Source organism: Portunus trituberculatus, chromosome 43, assembly GCF_017591435.1.
Source record: "Portunus trituberculatus isolate SZX2019 chromosome 43, ASM1759143v1, whole genome shotgun sequence".
In the NCBI taxonomy this organism is placed as follows: domain Eukaryota; kingdom Metazoa; phylum Arthropoda; class Malacostraca; order Decapoda; family Portunidae; genus Portunus; species Portunus trituberculatus.
In genome coordinates, this window is record NC_059297.1 from 5,479,488 (window position 1) to 5,502,085 (window position 22,598).

A 22,598-nucleotide genomic window follows, 5' to 3' on the forward strand; every position below is an offset into this window, starting at 1 on the left:
TACTCTTATAACCCTTGCAAGTGATCCTATGATAGGTCTACTTCCACAACTATCTATATACCCATCATGCCATGTGTTTTATTTCACTTTTCTCCCAGTATTCCTTCAACTGCAAGTCCTCTTCTCTTTTAACCATCTTGTACCTTTCTGTAGCTGGCAACTTCAGAATAGTAAAGTCACCGGTGCACTTGTTCTGAAGAATTCCCGTTAGTTAAGTCCATCCTTTTTTTTTTTTTATTACTCTGAAACATGCATAAAGTGTTGTGTATGTACAGGATAAGTTAAAAAGTACCAAATTTCTTTTTACAAAACATTTATTGAGGTTTCATGCCACTTGCATCTTGCTTGGTCTTGTAGCTGGTTTATTACACTATTCAGAGATGCTAATTACAATTTTACATTTTGTTTTAGTTCACACACACATTTCACATATTCATCACACTACTTGCTGGTGGTGGAACTAGAGAATTTGCTCTGAACTCATGGCTGCAAGAATGTCCTCAAGAATGTCTTCATCATGGGGATTTAAATTTCCTTGTGGAGCAGCAAACATACTATGATTTAGTGGCAGTGTTGGGCCTCTTCAATCACGTCATCTTCCAGATCCACTAAAGGGGAGAGCTGCTTGACCCAGCGTTGTCTGACATCCCTGGGGAAAAAAAGTCACCAGATGGGAAAAGTTGAACTCTCATCACCACACTGTTCTGACAAACATGGCTACAGCTCCACATGGTGAGGGAAAGTGTTGCACCTAGAACCATCTGGCTGTGGGAGCAGGCAAGATGGTAGGACACGAGGCATGCTATATAGATTGTAAGGTGACTCATGAGTCATTGAGAAAAAGTCTCACACTATCACTTATACCTGCTTGCTCTTCAGGTCTGATATGTACTGTCACACATAACCAAAGCCACAACCTCTCTGGTTTGGTTACCAATGCCACAGGCCAAAAGCACAGAGTGGAGATACAAGCCATACCTCACCACAATTGTCTTACATAGGGCTGACATGACTGACATCACGAAGTGGCCAAGGTAGCACTGGGAGGAGGCTATGAAGAACAGGCCCATCACCCCAGGAGTTGGCAAGATGTGGTGGATCCTGGTCAAAGTGACAAGACATGATGCAACGAGACAGTGTGCCCCTCACCAAGGTATACAGACACAAGGACAAGGCTGCCCTCTTAGCTGAATTGTATTTGTAAATAAGATGTAAATTCAGGATCCCACACAAACCCCTTCCAGTGATGTCACATGAGTCCACACCATCACTACAGTGTCCATCACCAAAGAACTGGTGGGAAAGAAAGAAACTCCACGAACTGGATGCAGGAAAAGCCACAGGTATAGATGAGATCAGCCCCAGGTACTAAAATGTGCCAGTGCCTTATGCTGCAATGTATACTGCCTACCTGGTAGAGATGAAGTGGCTAACAGCCCAAAAGGAGGTACATGTGGTCTCTTTATGCAAGGGGTTCAACTCTGCCCCAAGTTACTACAGACCTATCTCTGAAACCTGGATGAACAAAGCTTCCCTCTTACTCACAGTTTGGGTTCTGATCAAGCCACTCCACTACCACCTCTTGATGGTCCTAGAGAATTATCTCCAAGGAAGAACACAAGGCAGTTCTATCACCACTCACCAATACAGGAATGCAAGTTCCACAGGGGTCAGTTTTATGGCCAGTACAGTGAAATGTCTACATTGACAACCTGTTGCACCAACTAACTGCAATCAAAACTTACACTGATGAAGGTACAATCTCTCAGTACTACTGCTGCCAGGATAACCAGGATAACCATCATGCTGTGACCAACCCAGACAGACAGCTGAGGGCACCAGAGGAGTTGGGGGAATGCTAAAGTTAAGTGCAAGAGAGGCAGGATTCAGTTAAGAAAGATATTGAAGGTGGTTGAGAATGGTAGAGATTCCTGTGGGATGAGGGGGTGCCATATATTAAGAATGTGGAGAGCCTGAGATGTACAAAAATAGAGTGGAAGTTGTGAGTGATAGGATAACAGGATCACTGAGCAGTTTGAGGGAGAGTGAGGTTGTGTGTGTTTGAGGGTGAGGTATTTGTGTTTGTTATTGACTCCTATTGCTCCTTTCAGCTGAGGAGAGGATCAGCATCATGGCAGGAGCTGAGGATGGAAGCAGGCCAGCAGAAGAAGAGATGGAAAACCTGGGAGAAGACGAGTGTCAAGTGACCAAGAACTAACTACTAACGTCAAGCCCATCAAAAAAGTTGTAAAGTTTCCCTGCCAGAAATGTGCATGTTGAAAGCCCAGAAATGCCTTTGTGAACTGGCACTACTAATAGTAATCTCAATAACTTGTGTGCCAGTGCCTTATGCTACAATGTATACTGCCTACCTGGTAGAGATGAAGTGGCTAACAGCCCAAGAGGAGGTACATTTGGTCTCTTTATGCAAGGGGTTCAACTCTGCCCCAAGTTACTACAGACCTGTCTCTGAAACCTGGATGAGCATCAGCTTCCCTCTTATTCCCAGTTTGGGTTCTGATCAAGCCACTCCACTACCACCTCTTGATGGTCCTTGAGAATTATCTCCAAGGAAGAACACTACTAGGCAGTTCTATCACCACTCACCAATACAGGAATGCAAGTTCCACAGAGGTCAGTGTTATGTCTACATCGACAACCTGTTGCACCAACTAACTGCAATCAAAACTTACACTGATGAAGGCACAATCTCTCAGTACTACTGCTGCCAGGATAACCATCATGCTGTGGCCAACCCTGACAGACAGCCGAGGGCACCAGAGGAGTTGGGGGAATGCTAAAGTTAAGTGCGAGATGCATGATTCAGTTATTACAGTTATTAAGAGAAAGATGTTGAAGGTGGTTGAGAATGGTACAGATTCCTGTGGGATGAGGGGGTGCCAGATATTAAGAATGTGGAGAGCCTGAAGGTGAACGGGGCAGTGGTGACAGATGATGAAGAGAAATGAGAAGTGTATCAAAATAATATTGGGAAAAGATTAAGTGTGGAATGAATGGGAGAGTGATGTGTGACTGGAGAGGAAAGATTCAGAAGAGTTGAATAAACACAAAGGAGGAGGTAAAGATTAAGTGTGGTATTTGATGTGGGAGAGTGATGTGTGTGACTGGAGAGGAAAGATTCAGAAGAGGTAAGTAAAGATAAGTATGAAAAGGCAAACAAATAGGAAGGCAGCAGGGGCTGGATGAGATAATGTATGAGATGTACAAAAATAGAGTGGAAGTTGTGAGTGATAGGATATAATAGGATCACTGAGCAGTTTGAGGGAGAGAGTGGGGTTGTGTGTGTTTGAGGGTGAGGTATTTGTGTTTGTTATTGACTCCTATTGCTCCTTTCAGCTGAGGAGAGAGAGGATCAGCAACATGGCAGGAGCTGAGGATGGAAGTAGGCCAGCAGAAGAGATGGAAAACCTGGGGGAAGAAGAGTGTCAAGAGACCAAGAACTACTAACTACCAACATCAAGCCCGTCGAAAAAGTTGCAAAGTTTCCCTGCCAGAAATGTGCATGTTGAAAGCCCAGAAATGCCTTTGTGAACTGGCACTACTAATAGTAATCTCAATAACTTGTGTGCCAGTGCCTTATGCTACAATGTATACTGCCTACCTGGTAGAGATGAAGTGGCTAACAGCCCAAGAGGAGGTACATTTGGTCTCTTTATGCAAGGGGTTCAACTCTGCCCCAAGTTACTACAGACCTGTCTCTGAAACCTGGATGAGCATCAGCTTCCCTCTTATTCCCAGTTTGGGTTCTGATCAAGCCACTCCACTACCACCTCTTGATGGTCCTTGAGAATTATCTCCAAGCTTATTCCCAGTTTGGGTTCTGATCAAGCCACTCCACTACCACCTCTTGATGGTCCTTGAGAATTATCTCCAAGGAAGAACACTACTAGGCAGTTCTATCACCACTCACCAATACAGGAATGCAAGTTCCACAGAGGTCAGTTTTATGTCTACATCGACAACCTGTTGCACCAACTAACTGCAATCAAAACTTACACTGATGAAGGCACAATCTCTCAGTACTACTGCTGCCAGGATAACCATCATGCTGTGGCCAACCCTGACAGACAGCCGAGGGCACCAGAGGAGTTGGGGGAATGCTAAAGTTAAGTGCGAGATGCATGATTCAGTTATTACAGTTATTAAGAGAAAGATGTTGAAGGTGGTTGAGAATGGTACAGATTCCTGTGGGATGAGGGGGTGCCAGATATTAAGAATGTGGAGAGCCTGAAGGTGAACGGGGCAGTGGTGACAGATGATGAAGAGAAATGAGAAGTGTATCAAAATAATATTGGGAAAAGATTAAGTGTGGAATGAATGGGAGAGTGATGTGTGACTGGAGAGGAAAGATTCAGAAGAGTTGAATAAACACAGAGGAGGTTAAGATTAAGTGTGGTATTTGATGTGGGAGAGTGATGTGTGTGACTGGAGAGGAAAGATTCAGAAGAGGTAAGTAAAGATAAATATGAAAAGGCAAACAAATAGGAAGGCAGCAGGGGCTGGATGAGATAATGTATGAGATATACAAAAATAGAGTGGAAGTTGAGTGATAGGATATAATAGGATCACTGAGCAGTTTGAGGGAGAGAGTGGGGTTGTGTGTGTTTGAGGGTGAGGTATTTGTGTTTGTTATTGACTCCTATTGCTCCTTTCAGCTGAGGAGAGAGAGGATCAGCATCATGGCAGGAGCTGAGGATGGAAGTAGGCCAGCAGAAGAGATGAAAACCTGGGGGAAGATGAGTGTCAAGAGACCAAGAACTACTAACTACCAACGTCAAGCCCGTCGAAAAAGTTGCAAAGTTTCCCTGCCAGAAATGTGCATGTTGAAAGCCCAGAAATGCCTTTGTGAACTGGCACTACTAATAGTAACTCAATCTCTAGGGATCAACATGCATAATAAAACTGGTAGGGAAGTGCTACAGATGAAAGATGACTCAAGTGCTGGTGTATTTTTTCCATGTCTCCATTGTTCCAGACTCGGTGCCAGGTGGCTGTGATGCCAGTACATGCATGCATGAGCAGCAATGTTTTTAAGTCCCAGACTCCTCTCAAGTCAGGTTATTAAAATTTTTTTTAATAAATTTTCTTGCAACATGTGGTTTTTTTTCTCTGGACAGTCTTTAGATAGCAAGAAAAATCTGGAGAAGGAAGGGACTGGAGCAGAGAAGCCAACAAAGGATAGCCAATATTTTTTTTCTCTGACTGAAGGAACTATAAGTTGGACCAAAGATTCAATTTTGTGATGGTATTCAAAATGTGGGAAGACATTTTCATGCCTTTCCAGGCATCACAAAATTGTTTGGTCCATCACTGCAGTTCTTTCACTCGCACAACGACACTGGCTATGTGAGTAGCTCAGCGGGAGAACGATCCAAGCGCCATCCCTAGCGAAAATGTATTACTGCACAAACGGGAGCTCAAGGCGTCCTCTTCCACTTGATGTTGTTTAGACTACTCTCTCTCTATGACAATACGGTCAAAACTACGATTCAGTGTTTTGTATCTAGTGAAAGAGGACGCCTTGAGTTTCCATTTGTGCGGGAATATACGTTTTTCACTGGGGATGGCGCTTGAATCATTCTCCCACAGAGCTACTCATATCCTTTGTACGTTTCTCTGCTTTGTACATACAGACTCCTTATAGATAAAATTTCCTCTTTGCACCAGTCCTTTCTCTTGCCCATATTGCCACATGGCAACAAAATATGAAGACAACTAGGTGAAGAGGGGGAGGGGCAGGGGGTGAGCAATACTAGCAAACCCTCCCACTACCTTGGCTGGAGGGTAACTAGTGAAATCTCCTCTTCTCACATGCCAGATGTACAAAGAACCTCAGGCTGGCCAGTGTTAAGGGGTTGAACTGATATGCATGACTGAATTATTTGGCAGTTTGCTCCTGAGTAACGCACAGTAGTGGGCACTGAACACTAACCTTAGGCTTATGTATAGGTTGGCTTTTATGTATAGGTAATGCGGATATCTGAGAAATCTTGATGTGAATTTCCATCGTACACAAGGATGCAGAGGAACCAGTTATGTGAAGACTTGGTAATTTTCCTTCCTGTATGAAAATTTTGAGAGCATCAGGAGATCAGTGAATGGAAAAGTAGTGCAAATCTGAAACAACAATCATGCGAATAGTGATGTAAACTTTTAGGAATCAAGTAGTGCTTTAGTTAACATGTCCAAAATCCATAAGTACTGAAGTACAAATGAAAGTAAGTTTGAGGCAATATATAACTACAATTACAATGGACTACTTACAAAGCTGCATTATGTCTGTCACTCAGTGACAGCGGGATTCACGACATAACCTCCGTGCTGTAATGTAAGTTGGGAGGTGGAGGTGTAGGTACAGTGAACTTCCATCTGTGCTGTCTCGAAAGGAAGATGAATTTGAAGCATTGTGGAAAAAAGAAATTGAGTGCAGGGTGAAATATATTGGCAAAAAAATTATTTCATCGGGAATCAAAGCTGTCAGAACCCTCACAATACATCCAACACCTTACCAGTTGGTCCAAGACGAGCATCAAGGCCTCAGTACATCTCGATCAGCTTCATCTTGCTCAATATACATACATACCCAAGCAAAGTTCTAGTCTCCTATAATGAACATGGTCATGACACTTACCTCTATGAAAGGGAATGTAATGCACACACTAACTTTCTAGCTACACACTTCTTATTGATGGTGTTCATTACTTTCACACAAGCGGGATCTGATTACATTGGAGAGAGAGAGAGAGAGAGAGAGAGAGAGAGAGAGAGAGAGAGAGAGAGAGAGAGAGAGAGAGAGAGAGAGAGAGAGAGAGAGAGAGAGAGAGAGAGAGAGAGAGAATGAATGAATGAATGAATGAATGAATGAATGAATGAATGAATGAATGAATGAATGAATGAGAGAGAGAGAGAGATTGGGGGAGGGGAAGAGCTAATAAGGCCTTATAAGTAGTAGCACCTCAGTTTGATACTCTTCTCTTATCCGTTTGCTAATCTAAATTTAACGCCTGAAATAGAAGGCATGGCAAGTCACAAATGAGTATACTTTGTCCTGAAAACAGCAGTCTCTCATCATTAATTGTTGCATAATCTACACTTCCCACTGTGAATCACAAGGTGGCTATTGATGGCTCAAACAACTTCTGCCCACAAGTGAGGAGTGCCCATAGAATTAAGTTATGTGCAATCCTTTCCCAAAGAATATATAGTACATGTCATAAAACTACAAAACAATATCACACGACTTCCAAGTACATCTTACCATTCCTGAATATCATAACTAACTTTACCACATACTAGAGTTTCCATACAACTATACATCACTATATGCCATGGTACTGCCCACTCTCATCCATTCTATCTCTTACAAGAAAAAAAAAGAGTAAAAAAGAAAAAAACTCACTCTGGTGTTCCCATTCAACCAAGAGTAAAGTTACAGTCACCAATAGGTAGATCAACTTGCCACATTCACTTCCACGCTTGTTTTGCATTTTTCCTCAAAGTCAAGAACTCTGATGATCTGATCTACTGATAGTCTTGTCCAGTTGTGTGATTACAAGACTGCCACAAAATGAGAGAACTTAGACTGCTGGGAAATGCATAACAGATTGGAAGTTAATGAAAGTGAACTGTCTACAACCTGTAATGATCTGGAACTTAGTAGATTTTGTTAGCATTCATTCAGCTTACACTCTTACATTCTGACCCTTTATCCACAACCATCTCTCATTTTGTCAACTTTTCTTGTTTGTGTTAATTGGTGCATCAATCTTACTTATCTTACTTGGTACTTATACATAGCAATTCTTTTTACCAATCCAGATAAAGATAAACATTTTTAGTCTGCCATTTCTTTTTTCTCAATTAAAAATGTAGAATATAAATGACAATGTACTGAATGTAGCATACCCATAGAGTATGATGTTCAAGATGCAGCACAGTCCCCTCACTCCAAGACTTGTAGTCTTAAACTTACTGGTATCTTATTTACTTTTAAAAGCTTAAGTGTGAATTACTGGAGTTTTCATCAGTATTTTCATGATACTATTGATAGTTAAACAAGAATTCTGCATCACCACTGGGAGTAAATAGAAGTAAAAGATCCATGAATAAGATCCTAAGAAAGAGGAGCACTGTTAGCAGACCCAAGAAAATGCCTCTCCACTCTTCAATCTGGTTCTTGGATAATCATTAACTGGTGCAAGAAAGTTAGTGTCAGGAAAAATACTCTTTTGTTCTTTGGTTTACCTTACATCACAGAGCACAGGAACAGCCTACATTGCCATCACGCCTGCTGAAAAGTAGGAACACGTATGAAGATTTAGTGGAGAAAATATGCCAGATTCAAAATTTGCCCCCAGGTGAAGGATTCAAATTGGTAAGTGGTTTGTCTCTTGATGACTGATAAAATGTATCTTACTTGACTTACCTCTATGTTACAATAGGCAGCAATTACAAGAACACGTCCAGCCACCACTACTTGTATACTATTCTCCCTGCACACTCCAGTCTACTTAATTTTTGAAAATCCACTCTAATTCATCCACTTTATTCAAATGCCTCTTTTTCGTCTTACTGTTTCCATATCCTCAAGTAACTAAAAGCAGTCTTGCAGTGTTGTGCTTTACCAAGCCTTCATTCCATCTATTCTGCTCACATCACTCCCTATCACAGATAGGTGCCTAAATTAGACATTCCAGGTTAATATATGCTGCATGTCTCCTACATTTGACTTTCATTACTGTCCAGGATATGCATGTATGCATTGGTGCTCCATTCTCAGACATCAAATCACCTTTGTATCAAGAGACAGAAAATCAGGACCGACCAAAGGTGTGTTAGTGACCTCTCCATCCAACACAAGTGGAAGGCCATCAATTATGTCCCAGTATGTACATGTGTTGGGGTGAAGGAGGGTTTCACAATTTTAAAAACTGGAAAAGGTCAACATCACACCCCAAAGTAATAAAGACCTGGTGAAAATATAAAAAAAAATAAAAGGTAAAGTGCAACAAAATATAATCACAAAAATAAAAATCAATAAGTAAAATTTACACACTGATACATAAATAAATAGTGAATAAATAAATCATAGTATCTTCTTTGCTCACCAGCCATCATCACAAGGAGAGGAGGTGTTACTAAAAAATCACATGTGTAAAATTTATATATTTTTTTCATACATATGTAGCATCAGTGACATTTTGCTTACTTTTTCTTCTTCTTGTCTTTCCCAGAGAGGGTGGCTGGGTCAATCCCTTGAGCAGCAGCCAACTGCTGCTTCAGGTCCAGCAAGACAGCAACCTCTGGGGCCACGGCTTCCTTGGATGCACCGCTGGTCTTCAGACCACGAACCTTATCACCCTGAAAATGCAATGCATGTTATTCTATGTACAACACAACTCTAAATTAAAACAGAGTAGATAAGCAAATTAAATGCATTGGAGAAGTAATTAAAGATTATTTTCAAATCTTTCATTGCAAAAATATCATAAACTTTAATGCTCTAGTGATATTCAAAATAAAATCAAACTGATGCTGCCAAAGTATCAAAAATTTAAGCAAAGGAAGCCTATTTAATCTTCAATCCTACGTCTTCCAGTCTTGTTATCTACGCACACACACACTCTCTCTAGATTCCTCTTTCATGAACATCAGAAACATGCAATAAAGACTTGTCATCCAGCAATGAAGTCGCTTTTTTTCAAGCATTAATGCTAGTAACGAGCACAACAAAATTATAAGAAAAGATAATAATTTGCTGCTTTGAAAAACTTAAAGAAGAAAAAAGCTCTGCCCAAGAACAGCTTATAAAGGGCAGGAGTACACATCACCAGCAACACCAACCCATTGTCTTCTTACCTGCTGTGTGACAAGAGCCTGTAACCTGTTCACTTCTGCTTCATTAACTGGAGTATTTGAAGGTGACTGAGCAGATGCACTGGCAGTAGCAGGAGATTGTTTTGTACTCTCCTTTCCTCCTCCACCTCCTTTTTTGCTTTTCTTCTTGTCTTTATCACCTGTTGGAGTTGCCTCAACCCCTTGTGCAGTGGCCAGCTGTCCCTTGAGGCTGATTAGTATGGCCACCTCTGCTGCCACCTCTGCTTTGCTTGCTGTTCCTCCTGCTTTCATCTGACGTACCTTGTTACCCTGCAGAGGAAGGTTAACTCAATGCCAAGGAATTTAAATCAATGTACTGAGAAAGGTTTAAAATATAACTGACAGACAAATTACATGCTCCACAAATTCCAGAAAAGGTACCAGTCATAATTGACATTAGCTAAGAGTCTCAATCAGTTTCAAAACTGAAAAATATAGATGAAAAATTATCATGAAGTCATGAGAAATATTAATTAATTCTTTACAAGTGCCTTCTACAAACCTGAGCCTCAATCTGTGCCTGGAGCTGAGCTACCTCTGCAGGGTTGACCTCTTTCTTTGCTGCAGCTGGAGCTTTGGTCTCACCCCCAAACTGTTTACTTAACCTCTCTATGAGTTCAGTGTCCAGCTGTGTAATGAGAGGCTGAGGTTCTTTGATGACATGACCACTTGCTAGGAACTGAGTAAAGGCCTGAGGGAGGTACTTGAGCTGTGGTGGGTTACCAAGGAGGTCCTTAATACGACCTGATGTCTCTGGCATAAACGGCTCCACGACAATGGCCACCAGTGCCACAATGTTTGCTGCTATGGCCGTCACCGTAGCCCCACGCTCCCTGTCCTCTGGTGGCCGGTTAGGTTTCACTAATTTGAATGGCTCCTGGTCCTGAATGTACTGATTTCCAATTCTGGCAATGGACAGCACTGCCCGCAACCCATCACGCTGGTGGTTGCAGGCAAGTGATGAGGTGTACTGCCTCAGTTCTTTGTTAATAGCTGCCATCACCTCAAAGTCCTGATTGGAAGGATTAACAGCAGGAATAGCTCCTCCAAAGAACTTGAAAACAAAGGTCAATGCTCGATGGACAAAATTGCCAAGGTTGTTGAGCAGTTCACTGTTGTTTTTGGTCTGCAGGTCAACCCAGGAGAATGACGTGTCCTGGGCCTCAGGACGAAGATACAGGAGATAGAATCGCCATACATCACTAGGAATGCCGGTGGAGGCTGCCTGGTCACCAAACACACCAATACCACGACTTTTGGAGAACTTGGTATCCTCATAGTTGAGGTACTCTGTGGCCACAAGATGGGTCACCTTGGTCCAGTTTTGCCCTGTCCCCAGCAGAGTGGATGGGAATACCACACTGTGGAAAGGAACATTGTCCTTGGCCATGAATTGGTAGTACTTCACCTGGTCAGGGTTGAGCCACCACTGCTGCCACTGGTCTGTGTAGCAGGCAGTCATACTGATGTATCCAATGGGGGCATCAAACCACACATAGAAGACTTTCTCTCTGAAGTTATCCTTAGGGACTGGAGTGCCCCATTTAAGGTCTCGTGTGATGCAACGCTGCTTGAGGCCATCCTTGACCCAGGAATCACAGATGACTTGGGCATTGGAAGTCCACTGTGGGGCAGAGTTAGGTAGCCAAGTCTTCAATTTTGGTTCAATGGAGGGAAGATCAAGGAAGAGATGATTAGAGGATCTTACCTCAGGAGTGCTAGAGCAAAGTTTGCACCTTGGCCGCACCAGCTCCATGGCATTGACCAACTTACTGCAACCATCACATTGGTCTCCTCGTGCATCTTCATACCCACAGCCTGGATGGGGGCACGTCCCTTCCACAAATCTATCAGCCAAAAACCGTTGACATTTAGCACAGTATAGCTGCTCCACCGACTCCTGGCAGATGTACTTGTTCCTGTCCAGCTTGTTGAAAATGTCCTGGGCAATCTGTGTCTGCTGCTCTGTTGTGGTTCGCCCAAAGTAATCAAAGGATATGTTGAACCACTGGTAAACATCAGAATGGATGGCATTGTATTTATCACAAATTTGCTGAGGGGTGAGCCCCTCAGCAATGGCCTTGGTCTCTGTTGCTGTGCCATACTCATCCGTCCCACTCACAAAGAGGATGTTGTCACCACGCAGCCGGCAGAACCTGGCAAAGCAGTCTGAGGACAACACACAGCCAATGATATTCCCAAGGTGAGGCACATTGTTGACATACGGCAATGCAGAAGTCACCAGGATGTTGCTCTCTCCCTTGACAGGCAAGATAGGAGAACTCCAGTTCCTTGGGGCAGGACAGGCCTTGGACGGCTGTTGCCACCACTGTTCAGCTTCCTTCACTGCTTCTGGTGAAACTGTTGCTCGCACTGGTTTGCTCTGTGGATAATGCCACAAATGATTAGTGTGAAATGAAATTCTAAATTAGCAAGGTCATATGGAGGAGGCAGTAGACACCTACTGACACAATAATTATCCCCAGTGAGGTCTAATACAATAGCACTAATTCAGGTGGTGCTGTGAAGTTATCATTAAAGCAAGCTGTGATGTCAGTGAATGTTTCCCTTTGTGTCTCACAACACAAGGAGGCAGTTACAGTCTGCCCTCTAAAGACAATTCTCTTCCTTCACACAAAACTACATGCACCTTGCTACACATATATTCTTCACTCAAGATTTAGAATCTGGACAAAAAAACAAAAAAAATTCTTATACCAGCCAAGGAGTACCCTTTCCTTTTCACTTTTTCAGGGACCAGCACCTCAGTGGGACTTTTTTATCACATTTTTTGTTGCCCTTGGCCAGCTGTCCCTCTTACATAAAAAAAAAGGCATGGGGAAATTATTTTGTTGAGAAGATTATCACATTATGGCAAACCCTTTTTATTGATATCAATGTACTGAGACTTAACAAATCTTTTGGCTGGCTCTTAGGAAAGGTTTTGTAAAGTCCAAATGAGTGCAAGAAACAAGAATGGAAACAAGAAAATAAATAAAGTACAAAAAGCACAAATGATCAGTATATGAGGCATCACATGTAGTAGTATGCTCAAGCGCTGCCCTCCCGAAAATCAAGATAATGGTATCACACAGTTTGCTAAAGTCTGTTTTAGTTGTTCATTGAGAGACATCACTCAAAAAATAAGGTTATAAGTCCATAATATTGGCTTATATATTTTTCTTATCTCTGACTTAAGTGCTTATTTGCCTATGTATCATATGCCATCCACAAAAATGCCAGACTTCAGTTTACTTCTTAATATGCTAGAAAAAACTTTATTTTTCTTTTTACCCTCTTACCCTCAGCCTTACTCACCTGGTCAGCAGGGGTGGCAGGAGCTGCCCGGCCAGGGGTGGCAGGTGGTGAGCCCTTGAGGAGTGCCAAGGTAGAGTGGGAAGGAGAAGATGGTGGTGCAACACAACCTACCCAATTCTTCAGAGTACTGCTGCCACCATTCCACCATGAGGCTACACATTCCTGAAATAATGCCACCTTCCTATTAGTTGCTGAATATTTGAAAATGTGAAGTTTTCCTTTGCATACTGCAAGAGAATGAACTAACCAAGGTTTTAAGAGCCTATGCACAATGCATCAATAATCAAGGCATCCAGTATTTTCACTAAGAAAACAGCAAACTGCAAGGTCATTACAAGTTAACATTATGATATACTCCAGTACTTGATACAATGAACTAATGAACAATGATGATAAACACAATTTTTGAAAACTGCACAACAAAATATCTTTCACTTTGAAATGTATTTGTTTACTTCAAAGCAGTAATCTGTTTCTTGAGCTTTTAATGGGGCTTTTTTTTAAGTTTCACATATTTTACATCCCTTAGCCAATCCCCTTTTACTGATAATGAGAGAGAATCAGTGTTATAGCTTTACAAAAGACATAAAGCAGACCCTGTCACTTACTTTAATGGAGGGCACCTCCCTGAGGCTGGTGAGGTATGCCAATAGATTTGGCTGTTCCTTCAAGAGGCTGGCACTGACCACTTCACTCTGCAGGGGCACCAGTGAGCAAAACAACACCACTGTTGCTGCATTCACTTCCTGGAAAGGATGAACATACAACTGAGAAGTGTGACATGGCAAACTGAAATGAAGGCATTACAACACACGAAGCAGGACACCCACTGTTTCCCTTCAGTTCTTTCTTGCACATATCATTTGTTGACAGCTTCATTAAGATTTTTGTGCTGTGCCTTCCTTGGATTTTTTCAAGTACATACCACCAAACTAATGAGTCTGGCATAGCTCACCTCATACTCCTAATTCTATACAAAAATATTCAGCTTCTACAACAATGATAAGTTCTTAAGTTTCCAAGGTCAAAAAGTAGTCAGCTTGATCTTAGAGGCCATGGCAGACAAAAGCAAAGTTAGGAAGACCAAGCAAGACTACTGGACAACAGTTGTGCACATCATAGATTCTGAATGAACAATAACAAAGAGATAGGCAGTGACAGTGTGCTGGTGGATTGCATCAGTAATTTCTTAGATAAACATCCAAATTATCCAGGATTTGTTCAAGTTCCTAAAAGTGTCCTGATATCCAACTTAAACTTAATGAGGTTTTCCTGTAATTCACCTCGGTTGCCTGCTGGTCACCCAGCCAATCTTCCCCATTACGGAACGAGCTCAGAGCTCATAGACCATTCTTCGGGTAGGACTGAGACCACATCACACACAACACACACCGGGAAAGCAAGGCCACAACCCCTTGAGTTACATCCCGTACCTATTTACTGCTAGGTGAACATGGGCTACACATTAAGAGGCTTGCCCATTTGCCTCGCCGCTTCCCAGGACTCGAACCCAGCCCTCTTGATTGTGTGTGTAATTCACTGTTTGATCTGCTGCAGTCTCTGACGAGACAGCCAGACGTTACCCTACGGAACGAGCTCAGAGCTCATTATTTCCGATCTTGGGATAGGTCTGAGACCAGGCACACACCACACACCGGGACAACAAGGTCACAACTCCTCGATTTACATCCCGTACCTACTCACTGCTAGGTGAACAGGGGCTACGTGAAAGGAGACACACCCAAATATCTCCACCCGGCCGGGAATCGAACCCGGTCATCTGGCTTGTGAAGCCAGCGCTCTAACCACTGAGCTACCGGTGTGTGTGTGTGTGTGTGTGTGTGTGTGTGTGTGTGTGTGTGTGTGTGTGTGTGTGTGTGTGTGTGTGTGTGTGTGTGTGTGTGTGTGTGTGTGTGTGTGTGTGTGTGTGTGTGTGTGTGTGTGTGTGTGTGTGTGTGTGTGTGTGTGTGTGTGTGTGTGTGTGTGTGTGTGTGTGTGTGTGTGTGTGTGTGTGTGTGTGTGTGTGTGTGTGCATATAATTCACCACAGTCACCCCCTGGTCACCTAGCCAGTCTTCCACATTACAGAAAGAGCTCAGAGCTCATAGACCCATCTTTGGGTAGGACCGAGACCACGCCACACTCCACACAATGGGAAAACAAGGCCACAACCCCTCGAATTACATCCCATACCTACTTGCTGTTAAGTGAACAGGGGCTGTCCATTAAGAGGCTCGTCCATTTGCCTCACTGCACCCAAGACTCAAAACTGGACCTTCTCGGTTGTGAGCCAAGTGTACTAACCACTACACAATACAGTGTGTGTTTATTTACCTAGTTATATTTACCAAGTTGTGTTTTACAGGAAAAGAGCTATGTCTGTACTGTCCTGTCTCCACACCTATAGTCATCCAGTTTGGCCTTAAAGTCATGAATATTTCTTGCTTGAACTACTGTTTCATTCAACTTGTTCCATATTTCTATGCTTCTCTTTGGAAAACTATATTTCTTAATATCTCTTCTACACATAGTCTTTTCAATTTCATGCCATGTCCTCTTGTATTTCTTGAGTCCCACACCAATAAGTCTTCTTTGTCAACTGTGTCCATCCCCTTCCATGTGCTGTATATAGCAATTAGGTCTCCTCTTTCTCTCCTCTGTTACAATGTTGGAAGTTTTAATGTCTAATCTGTCCTCATCCGTTAGGTCTCTCAAACTTGGAACTATTTTGGTTGCAGCACTTTGAATCCTTTCTATCTTCCTTTTATATTTTTCTTATTATGTGGTGACCATATAAATGCAGCATATCCTAGTTTAAGTTGAATCATGTATTCTATTTTTTCATCATCTCTTTATCTATATAGGTAAATGCCTATTTCATTTGTCTTAGTAACTTAGTGTGTGTGTGTGTGTGTGTGTGTATTTACCTAATTGTATTTACCTAATTGTAACATACGGGAAAAGAGCTATGCTCGTGTTGTCCCGTCTCCATATCTATTAATGTCCAGCTTTTTCTTAAAATCATGAATATTCCTTGCGTTGACCACTTCCACGTCTAAACTATTCCACGCTTCCACCCTTCTATGAGGAAGCTATATTTTTCACATCTCTCCTATAAGTGGCCATTTTAGTTTTTCCCATGCCCTCTCGACATTCTTTCATTCCACATACACAGATCTTCCCTATCCATTTTTCCATGCCAATCATCACTCTGTATATTGCTATCAGGTCTCCCCTTTCTCTTCTGTTTTCCAGGGTTGGAAGTTGCATTCTTTTCAGTCTGTCTTCATAAGTCAAATCTCTTAAGTCAGGCACCATTTTGTTGCAGCCCTCTGTACTTTCTCTAGTTTCCTTATGTGTTTCTTTAAGTTCGGAGCCCACTGTATTGTTGCATATTCAAGCCTCGGTCTTATCATTGCAGTAATTATTTTCTTCATCATTTCTTCATCTAAATATCTGACGCCACTCTTATGTTCCTCAATAAGTTCAATACTTCTCCAATTATTTTGTTTATATGTCTCTCTGGCGATAGGTCATTGGTAATTGTCACCCCAAGGTCTTTTCTTCATGACTGGTTTTATGTCTTCATTTCCTATCTTGTACATACTCCTGATTCTTCTTTCACTCTTGCCAAACTCTATTTTCTTGCATTTTGTCGTGTTGAACTCCATTTGCCATGTACAGCTCCATTTCCATATTCTGTCCAAGTCTTCCTGGAGTAGTTCGCAATCTTTGTCACATCTCACTTTTCTTAACAATTTTGCATCGTCTGCAAATAGGCTCACATAACTGGACACCCCATCCACCATGTCATTTATGTAGACCGCGAACATTACTGGTGCCAACACTGATCCCTGTGGAACTCCACTCTCCACCAATCCCCATTCTGATGGTCTGTCCTTAATTATTGTTCTCATTTCTCTTCCTACCAAAAGTCTTCCATCCATTTTAGTAAACTGCCATGCACTCCTCCTACCATTTCAAGTTTCCAGATCAGTCTCTGGTGTGGTACCTTATCAAAGGCCTTTTTAAATCCAGATATATTCCATCAGCCCAACCATCTCTTTCCTGTATTACATCTATCACCCTCGAATAGTAACATATCAGGTTTGTCGTGCATGAACGCCCTTTTCTAAAACCAAATTGACACTCACAAAGTATGTCATTTTCTCCAAGAAGTCTGTCCATCTATTCTTCACCACCCTCTCACACATCTTAGCTACCACACTTGTAAGTGACACTGGTCTATAGTTCAATGGGTCTCTCTTGTTACCTGATTTATAGATTGGGACAATGTTAGCTCTTTTCCAGTCTTGGGGCACTACACCTTCCCTTAATGAGGCATCAATTACTTCACAAACTTTTTCTGCCAGTTGCTCCTGCATTCTCTTAAAATCCATCCTGATACCCCATCAGGTCCCACAGCTTTTCTCACTTCTAAACTCCCCATCATGTTCTTGATCTCCTCCACAGTTACTTGAAACTCCTTCATAATCCCTTTCTGTTCCATTACCAGTGGTTTGTCAAAAGCAGTCTCCTTTGTGAATACCTTCCGAAAGCATCCATTCATAGCCTCTGCCATTTCCTGGGATCTTCACTGCATACTCCATTTACTTCTAAACTTTCAATACTTTCTCTATTTTTGATGTTGTTGTTCACATGTCTGTAAAAAGCCTTGGTTGGTCTTTACATTTATCAATTATATCCTTTTCTTGTTTCTTTCTTTCTTCTCTTCTAATCAACACATATTCATTTCTTGCTCTTTTGTAACTTTCCCACTGCTTAATCCGTCTTTTCCTTCTCCACCTCTTCCATGCATCCTCTTTTCTTGTTCTAGCCTTTTCACATCTATCGTTAAACCAGTCCTGCTTTCCAACTTCTCTATGTTGTCTTATTGGTACAAATTTTTCTCACCTTCTTTGTATATTTTTATAAATTCCTTCCACTTTTCATTTGCTCCTTAGCACTCTTGAATTTCATCAATTTGTCTCTTGAAAGAATTTCTTTAGGTTTCCAAAATCTGTCTTGGCATAATTCCATCTTCCCACTTTATATTCTTCATTTCTTCTAGATTTCTCTTCATCTATCACCTTGAACTCCAAAACTGCATGATCACTCTTTGCTAAAGGGCACTCCACCCTCATCTCCTCAATGACCATTGGCTCTGTACTAAAGACCAAGTCCAGTCTTGACGATGCTCCCTCTCCTCCAAACCTAGTATCTTCTTTGACCCACTGAGTTAACACATTTTCCATTGCCAGTGTCAATAGTGTATTTCCCCATGTTGTCTCTGATCCTTCCATTGACCAGTCCTCCCAACACACCTCTTTACAATTAAAATCTCCCATCATTATAGTTCGTTCACAGCCACCCAACATTTCTTCCAGACATGTTCCTGTATCACTTATCATTTCTTCATATTCCTGTACTGACCATGCATTTGTCTTAGGTGTACGTACACCACTATGTAGTGCCTCTTTTTCCTTCATTAGTTTCTGCTCTGATCTTTAGCACTTCTGCCTTTCCCATACCTTCTTTCACTTGATCCACCTTTATATCTTTTTAACCAGCAACATCACTCCTCCTCCCATCTTACCTACTCTATTTCTTTTCCAAACATTATATTTCCCTTCTCCAACCATCATCAGGTCTTCTCCCTCTCTCAGTTTTGTTTCAGTAAGACCCACAATATCTGGGTTCTTGTCCCTCAAGTAATCGTTGAGTTCTAAAATCCCGATATCACTCCATTTATGTTGGAATACATTACATTCGCTCATAAGTAAGTTTCTTTAGTCCTTTCTTGCTGTACTTTCTTTTTATGTGTGTGTGTGTGTGTGTGTGTGTGTGTGTGTGTGTGTGTGTGTGTGTGTGTGTGTGTGTGTGTGTGTGTGTGTGTGTGTGTGTGTGTGTGTGTGTGTGTGTGTGTGTGTGTGTGTGTGTGTGTGTGTGTGTGTGTGTGTGTGTGTGTGTGTGTGTGTGTGTGTGTGTGTGTGTGTGTGTGTGTGTGTGTGTGTTCCCTGCTTTCAATTCCTGCTAGAAATGGAAGATCATAACCAATTCGGTCATCTAGGTCTTCATTCAAATTTTCAAATACAGCATTTCAATTTAGGGATAAAAAAAAACTTGAAAAATGGCCTAAAATGCAGAAAGACCACAAAATACGAAACACTTGCAATATAAAATATATCATGATCTACATTACAAATCTCTACTTAAAAAATATAAACTGTACAACTCTCATAAATCAAGATTAACTAATAAGCTCTTCAGAATGGAGCAGCCCCCATCTCCCTGCCATGCCAGGATGCATACCTTGGTGTTGAGAGAGTGTGAGGTGGTGAGTGTGGTCAGCAGGGATTGCAGGGCTGCCCTCAGTTCCTTATCCTCCCGCCCTCCTGCCACAGACAGCAGATACGGCACCAAAACTGGCTGAAAAGTTGACAAAACAATATTCTTCACATAATCAACTTGTGCAAATACGAGTGTGAATTTCTTGTATTTCAATCATAGGAAGAAGAAAACAAGAGTAACAAGGAAAGCACATTCTAACAGACAAAGAAATAATTGAGGTAAAGAGAAATTCATAGAAAAAAAAATGTGCTAATGTACAAAAAGAAAACAAAATTGTGCCTAGAGGGAAAGAGGGATCAAAAAGAGTAAATAAAGAGGAGGGAAGCAGCCTGCATACCTGAAGCTGACTTGACTCCCATTCCAGCCACGCCTCAGCATCATTGTTGCCATCACTGCTGCCCCCCTGGTCAGTCTTATGGAGGAAGTACAATACGGCACTGTTGGCCTGAAGATGGAATGTCACCCCAGCCTCACTCACCTCCAGTGCTGCTCCCTCCAATATATCTATAAAGATAAAGAATTTGTGCCACACACTATAAAACTAATAATATGTAATAAGGATAACAATTTATCTCTTGAAATATTTAAATTTATTATATTTTTTCTATTCATTTACCTTTTTTTTTATCTACTTATTTATTTTGTTTATTTAGCTGTTTTTTTGTGTGTATGTGTGTGTTCCTGGTTCACCTTTGCTGCACAGACTCTAACAACTTTGTCTCCAATATGGCCAGTACTGCACACAACCAACCTGAATTCAAGTGAAAGACAGGCATGAGTAGTGTGTGATGTCATCATGAAATCACAAAACCAGCACAGTATTGATTTGAGGAAACTTTAAGCCACACCCCCTGCTTCACAAGCCACTGAACAAATATGGTCATAAAATTTCAGTTTGGTGTCAATCATTACCACCAAATTTTTGCTTAGGATAGTAAATGGAATAGAATTCCCAATAAAGTCCTACTAATAAAAACTGACAGGATGGAGATCTGTCAAACCATAGAGCCATGTCATGGTGAAGCTTAAGACCCCATGATTTTGTCATTCCTTTCACTACATCAATATCTTGCTGAAAAATAACTAAACTATAGAGTTAATTGTAGGGGAAATTTAATTACTCTGGATCTTAATATAAATTTTCAAGTCATCAGCAAAGATCATATTTTGACAGTTGAGTGATGCAGCCAAATGGTTTAAATAAATACAAAAAAGAGTTGGTCCCAGGACTGAATCTTGAGGTACACCATCACACTATTGCTGGCACCAGAACAGTCCACAACAACAACTGACATTTTCCGCATGGTAAGAAAGTTGTGGATCCAAGAAAATATGTAACTAGAAATACCTAACTGGTATAACTGAGTGATCAAAATGGAATGGTGGGCAGTGTCGAAAGCTTTAAAGAAATCCAGTATAATTAGATCAACTGTGCTGCTTACTACATTGACTATGACTAATTTCATTATTAGCTATGAGTAATTTATCCTTACTACTGTAACCACCCAAACACCCCGATTTCCCTCAGGTCCTCAGATTGTTGGGAATTACAGACAGGCATAAGTCGGAGTTGTAAAATAAATAACGCGAAAAATATTCATTTGCAACTAAAATTATATGTACCATCAATCAATTCAATACATTTCTAACCGGAAAAACACGAGTCACATCAGAGATTCCGTGGTGGTGTGAAACTACATATTGACCAAAAATCTAGCTCTGCAATCAAAAAAAGCAGAGAACCGCTGGAACACCTTCAATCTATGACCCCTCCTTGCATCATCAACTGTCATAGGAATGTATCAAAATATATACTCATAAAATGCAATTGCCTTATTCTAACTTTTCTATTTTGATAGTGACACTACTTTTTTTTCCAGCACACCAAGTTTCCTCGACATTCAGGGCTAAAAAAATAATAATTAAAATAATTAAAAAAAAAAAATGACCGGCCACCAGGTGAGACACAACACATACTCACCAGGTACATGCGTCACCTCCACCTGCCGCCCGGACAGCTTACTCGCCACCATGACCTTAAGGCCATTAGGGTGTTCTTTGGTGGTGAAGAGTCGCATCTTGTCCTCACACTTTCTGCAGCTGGACAGACACGCTCGCACACAGTCACACACACACCGCCAACCCTCTGCCGCACTGTCACTAATCTTGATCACTGTACTGTGACTGTCGAGCTGTGTGGCTTTTCTAACAGCACACCTCTCGCAACCAGTTTTTGGAAAATCTAGTATACAAGAAAATAAAGAAATAATATTCAATTTTTGGAAAATAAGAGAACATAAGTAGAAAAATATGAATAATAATTAATTACAGCTACAGACCCAGACAAAACCCAAACCAAAACACATCAGGAAGTGCCGATAACCAGGCTACACTTCCGCCTATCGACTGAACTTAACTGAACTGACAAGCTGAGTTACACTGGTATCCTGTAGTCTTCTCCATGATAGGTAGACGCCCACTGGTATCCTTTGGCCCCCATTGATGGCTAGATGTCCATTGATAACCTTTGGTGCCCCACTGATGGCCAGATATGCAACAAAGTGTGCCAGATTTGTGACATTGTGACATGAGAGGGGATGAGACCGTGGAGCAAGCGGTTGCCGGTCAACTGAACCAGTGTCACTTGCACCAGTACTACATGCACCAGTGCCAACTGAACCAGTGGTCAACTGACCCAGTAGTCAAGTGAACCAGTGGGCATTTGAACCAGTAACCATCTGAACCAGTGTAAACTGAACCAGTACTATTTGAACTAGTACTATTTCAGCCAGTGACCATCTGAACCAGTGCAAACTGAATCTGTACTACTTCAACCATGCAGTGACCATCTGAACCAGTGCTATTTGAACCAGTGACCATCTGAACCTTTTTTTCGGGAAGAGTGTGCCAATTTTTTAACACACGCGTCTGGCAATCCTGCCTGCGGCGCCAGTGGCCCCCAGTGGCCCGCCGCGGCGCCGCCCACTAGACCCAGTAGAGGCCCAGGGGGTTAGACTTCACTGAGAATGGGTG

The 22,598-nt window shown here is 41.8% G+C and overlaps 1 protein-coding gene across 9 annotated transcripts; it reads right to left on the reverse strand.

The window, feature by feature from the left end:
- Positions 1–296: 296 nt before the first annotated feature.
- Positions 297–22,043, reverse strand: LOC123517961 (methionine--tRNA ligase, cytoplasmic-like). 9 transcript variants are annotated; one of them, XR_006678636.1, is made up of 12 exons: positions 21,992–22,043; positions 21,547–21,807; positions 19,903–20,069; positions 19,527–19,643; positions 13,824–13,961; positions 13,216–13,377; positions 10,400–12,280; positions 9,880–10,167; positions 9,230–9,381; positions 8,266–8,311; positions 6,286–6,342; positions 297–649 (listed from the first exon to the last, which is right to left on the reverse strand). XR_006678636.1 is itself a non-coding variant. In XM_045278458.1 (11 exons), exons 1-10 carry the CDS (start codon positions 22,026–22,028, stop codon positions 8,272–8,274), a joined length of 3,240 nt encoding a protein of 1,079 aa, XP_045134393.1. In that variant the 5' UTR covers positions 22,029–22,043; the 3' UTR covers positions 297–649; positions 8,266–8,271. The 9 variants fall into 9 exon arrangements, 4 of the variants coding, with proteins under 4 accessions (XP_045134393.1, XP_045134392.1, XP_045134391.1 ...); XR_006678635.1 differs by having other exon boundaries at positions 6,286–6,395; XR_006678637.1 differs by lacking the exon at positions 297–649 and adding an exon at positions 5,954–6,082 and having other exon boundaries at positions 6,286–6,395; positions 8,266–8,308.
- Between the last annotated feature and the right edge of the window lie 555 nt (positions 22,044–22,598).